The sequence below is a fragment of the Amborella trichopoda genome, chromosome 4 (assembly GCF_054954075.1).
Source record: "Amborella trichopoda isolate Santa Cruz 75 chromosome 4, AtrichopodaSantaCruz75HAP2 v2.0, whole genome shotgun sequence".
NCBI classification, from domain to species: domain Eukaryota; kingdom Viridiplantae; phylum Streptophyta; class Magnoliopsida; order Amborellales; family Amborellaceae; genus Amborella; species Amborella trichopoda.
The window spans coordinates 9836907-9847751 of NC_142339.1; the positions used below are offsets into that span (position 1 = coordinate 9836907).

The window sequence follows — 10845 nt, forward strand, 5'->3', positions numbered from 1 at the left end:
ATTTAGTATTGGCATTTGACACTGGTGTCCGGTGCTAATATATAAATTCGTGTATATTAAAAAAGATGCATCCAATCCCATTGCCATGAAAGGTTCTTTACAAAAAAAGATGGACCAGCCCATAGGTTACGACATTCAAATCTTCCATGTCAAAGGGCTGTGGGTTTTGCTCGGGTCTTTGACTGGCTCCCATGCCTTCATTGATGGCAATCGAGTAATGTGCCTTGGTTCATTAGTCTTTTGGTGCAACTCAATGGATACTTTAATTCTTGCTAATTAAAAAAAGGAAATGCATACAATAGTACCATTTATATTTGGAATAACGAATTATATTATTCCCGACCATTAGATAAGATATAAAATTGAGTTGTTGGAGGTGTAATTGTTTGACGCAAAATCTAAAATAAAATTTGTCAAATTGTATAATACCCCTTGAGTTTGTAGGATTTCATAAATAATGGTTAAGGGTGGTGGTGATTTTTTTGTATCAAAAGTGACTAGTCATATAATATACAATTCCTTAAAATAAATATTTGAACAAACAAAACCCTACGTTCGTTGTATAGACGTTTAAAAACAAAACTCTCAACTGAACATTATTCATGACATAGTAAAATGAACACTAGTCTGAAGAAAATCCCCAAGAAGAGAAGAAAAACACATTTCTTTAGGCAGTCCTCTTAAAATGGTCTTTGATGCATTCTTCCTCTTAAAACTGTTACAAATAAATAGTAAAACTCAAGCAACTGAAAACCATAATATTATACAAACTTAATTCCACCACCCACTAAGAGGAAACACGCAATCTTCTATGTGAGGACAAGGCTTCGTGCCCCACATTACCACCCTTTTCATGTTTCCGGCTGCTGCTACCACCCCTACGCCTACTGCTCCGTGCACTAGTTACCAACCCCTGCTGTGAGCTGATTCTTCGAATAGGCTTACGACGCGAATGCCACCCTCCACTGTTGCTTCCTAAAGCTGCCTTGGCCACAGTATCCATAGCAACCTCCCTGGTTCTTAATGGCTTGATGGCTTGCTTGTTTAGAAATGTAAGTTGTGGTAATAGATTTGAAACAGCTCTTCTGAGGCTCTCTTCTCCCATGTTTGCTTGAATGGGGTTTCCCAGTAAGTTTAGGGCTTGGAGGGAGTTATAGTTAGCCACAAGTTGACCAAGGGCCTTAGCTGTGGTTATCTTGTTGAAGCTGAGATCAAGCACAGTAAGCTTGAGGAGACGGTGTAGACCTTCTACATCACTTATCTTGTTGCCTGCTAGGTAGAGCTCCTTTATCAGTGTGCAATTTGATAGCCCTGTGGATGATGCATTTCCTTTAGTATTTTCACGTGTATGATTACCAGTTTTAGACTCACTAACGATAAAAACATAAAGGTTTAGATTCTGATTGTAATATGTGTGTTTGTATTGAAGGTCAGTAGTTGTATTATTATTTGGTGAAATAGTAGCTGGGAGATCGGTTTTTCCTTTTTTGGCTTTGTGAGTGGAGCACAAGGGCAGTCTGCACTATGATTTTGGATCTTGGTTCAGCATTCGGCCCCTTGGCTTAGTGCTTAAGGCACAAAGAAGGACACAGCATTCAGGTGTTAGCTTATGTACCACAGTGATGAGGAAAACCGTAGCTGGATTTTGCATCGTTGCAACTTGAATGTACATCACAAGTTCTAGGTTCATGCATATATGAGTACTCTTAAAGAGGGAAAACATAGCCTAAACCCTCCAGTAGGAAAAGGATTCTTTTTCAAAAAAAGAAATGCACAGCAAAAAGTTCAATAGGCATCCAGGGCTATACCAATTGGCATATGAGATGGGTCTGTCTCTTGGTCTAGAGGGTTGGGCCAAAACACCTGCAGCTTTATGACCTTGGATTTTATTTCTAACTTATCCACCAAACAAAGAAAACTGCAATATTGGCATATGAGATGGGCCTGTCTCTTGGCCTAGACGGTTGGGCCAAAACACCTGCAGCTTTATAACCTTGGATTTTACTTCTAACTTATCCACCAAACAAAGAAAACTGCAATCTAGGTTTTTCCTATAGGAACCCATTAATAATGGGAAGGTCTTCAAAAGTGAAATTATATTACAATTATCTCTTGGTTACCACAAGGAAATTGATTTTTCATTTCAAATCCCTACTTACAGTTTACAAAGGGCTGCCAAATCGCAAGTATATGACAAATAATTCAGTGAACACATTTTACGTTCGCAATAAATCTCTGAATATTAGAGAATATGTAAGATATTTGGGAAATAACATAAAATCTCGCTTACAAATTTTGTGTAACGATGTAATTCATTTGTAAATTTATTATATCCCTAATCAAGTTTTAGCAGATATTGAGAACTTACCTTGGCCAATGCGAGAGATGCGGTTGTAACTGAGATCAAGCACACGCAGGCGAGTAAGTTCACGTAGACCTTCGATGGTCACTATTTTGTTTCTTGACAGGTTTAGTGTGTGCAGGCCCTTTGGCAGGGACCCAGGAGATATATGAACTGCAATGCAAATGAACAAAAGATTATAATAAAATCAAATGTGCCACAATATCAAAGTAGAGTTTCATTGCCAAGAAATAACAGGTTTCAAATATTTCACAGTGATCCATTTTGAATTTGCAACGAATTTTGTTCTCGATTTTGTTTCTTTTAGTAAATTCAGTTGGGATTCAATCATGAAAAGAGTCTCCTGTATTATTATTTCTAAGCAAATAAAAGACAAGGATCTCCACAGATAAAGCACTTGAATATTGACCATTTAAGAAAACTAGTTTTCTAAAGATTCCCTCCAATTTCATCAAAATTTAGAAGAAGTATCATGGCCCTCAGGTTTATGCCATGTCCAGACAGAATGACTGGCAGTAAATCCTGAATTGCAATCAAAACCATATCAATACAGTATTTCAGAGTCCATTCCAAGCAGAAAAAAGAAAACAGAAAAAAGAGAAGTAGGCTGTCTTTTACCTATGAAATTGCCAGAGAGATTCAATACCCGAAGGCTTGAGTACATTGAAATTGCTGGAATGACTTTCAGTCCCATGCCAGAAATATGAGCCACTGTAGAAAAAGAGTTCAGTGACCTTATCACATTGTTGGCCTGCAAAACCTCGCTATGTATATTCTTGTGTAACTTGTCAACCAATTCAGCCCCATTCTCACATGGAGAAGAAACCCCATCACCACCACCATCATCAGTGTCATTATACCCATCATTACCATCATCATTATGCTCATCATCAAGGATGATAGCACATACATCGATGCTGCTCACCCATTCATCCACTCTCGACAATGGCGAGGTCTCTGATGGAAATGCCACCCATTGATTGCAATTCCAAAAGGTGTCATTTTTGTGGGGGCCTGAATCTACACCAGTTTGAAATTGGAAACCGCAAGTCGACGATTCAGGTGACTTGGGCTCTATCCGGTGTAGTTCCAAGTTATCAGATGTGTACCCCTCTCTCTCATCAACAGCAGAAGAAGCCATTGGTTCATGGTTCACCCTATTAGATTGATGCGATTTATGCATATTTCGATGGCTCCATAAGAAGAGCTTCCACCAAAGCCGCCGGCTCCTTGATGGAAGCACTTGGCTCGATGATCTTCTCTTGAGCATCACCCTATCAGCACTGCGAGGACTCAAACCAGGAGTTGGGCTTCCTTTTTCAAGCTCACAAAGGCTCAAAACCTCCTCAAATGGTTGCAAATTGTGCCTCTTGAGTGAATCTCTAGTTTCAAGATTTGAGCATGAACGTTTAAGTTTAGGAGAAGAAGGGGAGAGAGCATACGCTCTATTCACACCTGGATCACTCACATGGCCACCTTTAGTCAGGTCTTCCCGCTCTGATTTATAGTCTCCACACACCGTTAGATCACCATAGGAACCGGCTTTTGAACTAATTGATAACTCCAATTGTTTCTCCTCTGGTTTATGGAAGAGTTGGACATTTGGGTCATAGTCAGAGGCTTCTCGATATGCCGAGTGGTGAAACTCGTGCTCATCTTCACCCTCATAGGCTGCATCCAAAATTGTAGCCTCTGGTCCAGGTTTAGATTTGGGGCTTTGTTTTTGGTCAGAGAGATCAGATTCAAAAGAGGCCTCTTGACCCATGATCTTTACTTTGCAGGTGGTGGTGGAATTGTCCTGATTTTTGAAGGGTAGAGAGAGATTGAAGGAGGTGGAGTTTGAGGCAATGCGACTGTTATTGTCATTATCACTAATGTTTGTTTGATTGTTAGAAAGCCCTTCCAATTTCACTTGCAGAACCCCCCTTTCTTCCTTTGTTACTGGCCCGACAGCTCCAGACCCCTTCTGCAAGAAAAAATAAGCCAGAACAATTTGCGTAAAAATCCAATTCTTTCTGATAAATGATGTTAAGAAATCACCAAATTTTAACAATTTGCATGGAACCCTTTTTTCTCTTTTTGATATATGAAGAAAATGGTCAGTTTGGGGGAATGTCACCTGAACAACACAACCCTTTCATATGTAGCACGAAGAAAATGGTGAATTTGCAGGGAAAATCAGCGAAAATCCAGAGAATACCGATTGGAAGTCGAAAAAGTAAATCCATGTATTTCAATTTATAATATTTAGAAAGCCATAGAATTCAAGGGAACAAAATCAAACAGTATCCATGGAAACCCAAATGAGAAAAGAAAACCCGTATATGAAGAAATCTACAAAGTTGAAGGAAAACATTAGCTAGAAAAAAGGATGAAATCATTAGAAGAAAGTGCATTAGTTATTTTACAGGGGAATCCACTGCTTTCAAGGGAACAAAATCGATATCCATGGCAAACCCAAATGAGAAAACCATTGATTTTATTATATGAAGAAATCTACAAAGTTGGGGAAAAACATTAGCTAGAAAAAAAGATGAAATCATTAGAAGAAAGTACATTAGTTTCTTTACAGGGGAATCCACTTCTTTCACTTCCTATATGAATTATCATGAAGAAATCAATGAAACAGCCATGAAACAAAAAAGGAATTAATGGATTTAAAATCAACAAAACAACAACAAAAACAGAAATCAATGGATTTCAACGGTAAAAAAAAATATAATCCTCAAAGATTACCTTGGTTTTGTTCTTGGGGATGAGCACTGAGAAGCAATTGAATCTGCCCATCTCAGCTAATGACTCCTAACTATTCTTCTTCTTTTGATGCAGAGAACCTCACAAGCAAGTAAGAAAATCCAAAGAAATTTCCGCGAGAAAAACCTGAAGCCTACATCACATTCTCTCTTTAATCAGGCGTTAGCCATTGTCGATGGGCAAGCCCTCTACCATGCGACAGATGCGCCAGACATGAGAGATAGAGGAAGATAAGAAGAAGCCGTCTCGCCCCCACACCTTCTTGCAGGTGCGAGAAGGTGCGCCTCCAATGGCGGCCAGAGTTATCCAGGACTCTTTCTCTATCTATTCTCTCTCTCTACCTCCCTCCTCTTTCTCTCTCTAAACATAGATCCTGCAAGTCCCTTGCACCACAAGAACCAGAATCTGTGCACATGAAAACAGAAACCCACATCCTGTCATTCACCATTCATCATCAACACATGGCACATATCATCCCATAACAAAACCATAACGATAATTGCAAACTTAGAGAGAAAGACAGAATCCAAACACGTTGTAGAGAGAGATTACATCACAGATAAGAATTCAGAGAAAGAGAGAGAGAGAGAGAGAGAGAGAGAGAGAGAGGCATTTTAGAGAGAGAAAGAATCAAAACGCGTAGGGATTTTTATCAGAAAACCGTAGGGTGAAAATCAAGAAAATGTTTTCTGGGAGGGAGCTCAACCAGGGAGAGAGAGGTACCAAACAATTGAGGTTTAGCGAGAGAGAGAGAGAGAAACCGTGCAGGCAAGAGAGACAAACCGTGCAGGCAAGAGAGAGAAAGAGGCCTGAGAGTGTTAAAGAACGAGGATTTATAGAGAGAAACCGATTTAGAGAGAGAAACCTGAGACTGGCGTATCTCCGGTGGATTGGACGGCTGAGATTGAGTGTTGGCTCTGTACTTCCTTCCTCCGCCGTCGGATAGAGAGACCGCCGCGTTGGAGGACATAGAGTCGTGGTCGGCGCTTTCTCTCTCTCTCTCTAAGACGAGGACGGAAACGCTGTCCTTTGTAATTTTGGTGGAATATATCCTCGATCATCTCCTCAAATATCATTCTTTTCCCTTCCCAAACGGCCAAAAAGGAAGTTAATGTCAATTTTTCAGTTGTCATATTTTTGCCTTTCCTTTAATTCTATTTAAAATGAACTTAATTAAATTCGGATTCCCATCAAATCTGTTACAGTTGTTACCTAATTAATGCCCTTTATTTCATCAACTGTATTATTGAAAGGGTGCGATTTGTATAGAGCCTAGGCTCTAAACATCAAATTACAGCCTACCTTTTTCAAATAGAGTTGAGGAATACGATTTCAATTCTGAAAATTTTTGTGATAGCTTTAAAATATATTTTTATCTTTATTTATAAAATTTAAAGTTTTAAAAATAGTGTAGATTGACAAATATATGGAAACTTGAAAATTGACCGTCTAAAAATTGATTACAAAATACGTTATTTTTAAAACTTGAAATCCAATTTTTTTTGTTTCTACTGTCCATGCATCTTGAGGTCGAGGTGATGAATTTGAGGATATTTGGGCATCAAAACAAATCTCTTTTAGTAAAAGTTTTGAAGTAGGATCTAATTTGATTGTGTAAGCCTCAGCTTTATATAAACTTCTCTTTAAGTTTCTATAAAGCTAGGCTTTATGAAAACAAATTAAAACCTCATTTAAAATTCTCTTTCGAAAAGCACTTTCGAAGACATAAATATCTACGATGATTTTAAAATCAATTTCTAAGATCGACAATGAAATTTGAAATTAAAAAATAGTACAGGTCTTGCAAATCCATGAACATTTCATTTTAGGGTGAAATAGACTGTCTATATAATTTGTTACAATGTACACTATTTTTAGTACTTGAAATCTTTTTTTTCACGATCATAATGATCAAGCCGAGATGGTTGATATAAAGGGTTTCTAATATTTGAATTGCAAATTTGAGAGCGTTATAATATGAGGCTTGATAGGGCTTGGAATAAACTTGGTGGGATAACGCCAAACGGGGCGTGATGGATATTTTGGAAACTATTGAGGCTCAGATTCCCCTTGCAGGCAGTGTGGGGCCTCTTGCAGCAATCACGGGGGCATTTTTCAGAAATTTCGGTAAGGGGTAACTACGTAATTTTGCTGGTGGCAGTTAGAACTGCCCGCGTTTTAGTTTTTCCAGCTCGGCGAAAATTCCAGTTTTAAATTTTAGATTTTAAATTTAGAGAGAGAGAGAGAGCTATAAAAAATATCACTTTTTAATGGAGAAGAGGAGAGAGAGTAAGGTCCTGCAGAGTGCTTCCAAAAGTATGCACACGTGTGAAACGGGAGAGGAGCGAGGGAAGACGGAAATGGACAGGCCCCACCAGCTCGGACAGGTCGGGCCCATATGCCGGGTCAAAAATAAATGAAGCAAAAATAAAAGAAAATTAAGAAAATATTGGCTAGGTTGGGCCCACAATAGCCTTAGCTTGGCCCTTGGGCTACAATTGCGTTGGATTCAGACATTGAGCTTGCCAACCCTAGTGAGAGCATAAAGAAATGAGGATGACCTCAACATTAAAAAAAGGATGAGGATTTTATAAGGTCCAGGTTTTATGAAAATAAAATAAAGCTTCATTGTAAATCCTCTTCCGGAAGGTACTTTGGGGGACCGAAATCTTTATGGATCTACAATCAATTTCCAATATATACGATAAAATTTTAAATTTCAAAAAAGGAAAAGTTTATATAGAGTCGATGTTCTAAACAATCAAATTTGAACCTACCTCAAAAATTTTATTAGAAGAGGATGTCTTGATACCCAAATATCTTCAAATTGATCATCTCGAAAATTTCATTACAAAAAAATGGAATGCAAATATTGAAAATAGTGTATTTTGTAACGCATTTTTGAACTGTCAATTTTCAAGATATTATAGATATGTCGATCTACACTATTTTTGAAGCTTTGAACTTCATAAATAGATATGAAAATATATTTTAAAGTTATCACAAAGATTTTCAATATTAAAACTACATTTCTTGACGCTATTTGGAGGTAGGCTCTAATTTTATTGTTAAGAGCCTAGGCTCTATACAAACCGGCACCCTTCAAAAAATAGTACAATTGCAGTTATATAAACACTTATTTTTAAAGAAAAATAGATGATCTAGATAATTTATTATAATATACACTATTTTTAGCACTTGAAATCCTAAATTTTTTTTACGTACAATTTTTGTTAAATAATTAAATAAGAGTTTATTTATTTTGATAGGGCCGTAGCCTTATCAAACCATTTTCCTTAAAAAAAAAAAGAAAAAAACAAATCAAGGATGATCTCCATTAAAAGAGGAATAATAATAAAAAAAAAACTTTGACTTAAGTACATGGAAATCTTTGTTTGAAGATCTTATATAAAATGGAATAAAAAGGACACTCCAAGTGGGCACTCACCTCAACTGGTCCTTGTCAAAAAAGTCGTCAGCTGTGACGTATTTAGTGAAAATAATTTTTTTAGAGAGAGAGGGATCAATATCTTCAGTTATTGTGGGAAAGAGTAGAGAGACATTAGACTTCATCTCATGTAATATTTAAGCAACAAAAGGAAAGAAACACAAAGATAGAAAATTTCAACATGTTTTATTTGGATATGTCATGGTCCTAGCGTGTTTAACACATGAATTCAACCTTATTTCTCTTTCTTGAATTTGAAAAAAGTCTTCACAATATATCTATTTTCGTGCCTTCCCTATGATTGATTTTCATTCAATCCCTTAAAACCTTGGAATTTCGATTGGGAACAGCAAATCTGAACTGGGAAAAGCCAATTGGAATCAACTGGAACCAAACCGGTTATGGGAAGGTATTGGTTATGTGTTGCTTCCCCCACTAATCCTCCCCCCCCTCCTCCCAATATATATATATATTTTAAATTTATTTAATATTTTCTTTTGTTCCTCCTAAATCTTGACTCTATAAGTTCTTATTTTAATTTTAATTTTTTAACACTTTTTGAATTGTTAATTCGAAGCGATCAGGATTGACGATCTAACGATCTGACATAGATATGTGCCTTGTCGAGTCATGTTTTAAAATTGGTTTTATTTGTTAGCTTTACAAATTTACAATTATTTAATTTAGAAAAAAGTTTATATAAGGTTGCAACCTTAAAATATAGAATTAAAGTGAACTTAAAAAATCCATCATAAACAATTATTTTGAAGTTGGAAAACCTTATAATAGATCATCTCGACATCGACATGTATGAATATAGAAAGAAAAAAGAATTCGAGTCCCAAAATAGTACATCTTACAATACATTATATGGAGCGTCATTTTCATGCATTTATAAATTTATTTAAGTTGAAATATTTTTTCAGTCTAAAATTTTAACATTAGAGATAAAAATGGATTCTCAAGCCATCCTAAGAACTTTTGACATCAAAAATATATTTATTGATAAAATTAATTGGTGCACCTCGCTTTGATCACTTAAGATTGCAACCTTATACAAATCAATTAATGGGCCTTACTATTTTAAAAAAAAAGTATCATATAATCATGATAATGGGCCTAATTTATTTGCTTATCTTTTATCTTTTCGCTTCTTTAGCAGTTATTGGCTAGGTGACTGGCGAGCTAAGGGCCCATCATGTCATCCAGGGTTCAAAACTCACCTCAACTGTGCAAAAGATTGAATTATGCGCTGAATTTAAAAATAAACAAAACTTAAAAGTGGTTAAAGGACTTTGTAAAATTCCCAAAAGGAATCTAATAAAATCTTTCTTGTTTTTTGGTAATTCAATAGTAAGTTATAGCATTATTAAATGTCAGCCACCAGTTACTCAAGCCCAAGCCTAATTCTTAAAAGAACCTAGTAGTTGGAATATGATGGCAATGAGTAGGCTGGTCACTTTTTCCTAATTTCGAGCTTTCTTCACATTTGAGACTGAAGAAGAAGGTAATCGTGTTGCGAAGGTGGATATTTGGACGATCATGAATATGAAAAATAAATAAATTTTTAAAATTATAAATAATATTTCTATTAAGAAAACAATTGGATAGTTAGTTTCAATTGTTTTTAGATGAACTACACATTTGCATCTTTTTTTTAAAAGAAAAAGTTTATATAAAGTTGCAACTTTAAAATGTAGAATTACAGATGCATCTCAAAAATCCATCACACAAGGTTGTTTTAATGTTGAAAAAAGCTCTAATTGATCATTTTGACATAGAGATGTATGAATACGAAAAAAAAAAAAAAATTGGGTTTAAAAAATAGTACATCTTACAATACATTATCTGGAACGTATCGACTTGATTTTAACCATTTTTGGAGTTTAAAATTTTATAATTAGATATAAGAATAGATTTTGAGATAATCCTAAAAAATAAATTCATCAAAATTACATGTTATCATAAAATTTGAAAGTGCACCTTAATTGGATTGTTTAAAGTTACAACGTTAGAGAAACCACACCCCTTTTAAAATGGATGCTTTATACCTCCGGAACTGCAAATGTAGAAATGCAGTCCCCGCCGCATGAAACAATTTCCATTGCATTAATATTGAGGGGGGTTTAACAAAGTTCTCTAGGAAATATAGGTCGACATCACATTTGACCTTTTTTTGGAACAGCATTTGGCATTTGTTTTCTTTTTATTCCTTCAAAATTCATATTAATTTTTTTTTTGGAATGTTAAAATGATACCCCTTTGCTTATAAGGAAAATTA

General features: G+C 35.9%; 1 protein-coding gene across 1 annotated transcript; it reads right to left on the bottom strand.

Annotated features, from left to right (window-relative positions):
• Positions 1 to 662: 662 nt before the first annotated feature.
• Positions 663 to 5316, bottom strand: LOC18442931 (Outer arm dynein light chain 1 protein). Its single transcript, XM_006853137.4, has 4 exons — positions 5099 to 5316; positions 2981 to 4328; positions 2369 to 2515; positions 663 to 1311 (listed from the first exon to the last, which is right to left on the bottom strand). The coding sequence occupies exons 1-4, from the start codon at positions 5147 to 5149 to the stop codon at positions 788 to 790; spliced, it is 2070 nt and encodes a 689-aa protein (XP_006853199.3). The 5' UTR covers positions 5150 to 5316; the 3' UTR covers positions 663 to 787.
• Between the last annotated feature and the right edge of the window lie 5529 nt (positions 5317 to 10845).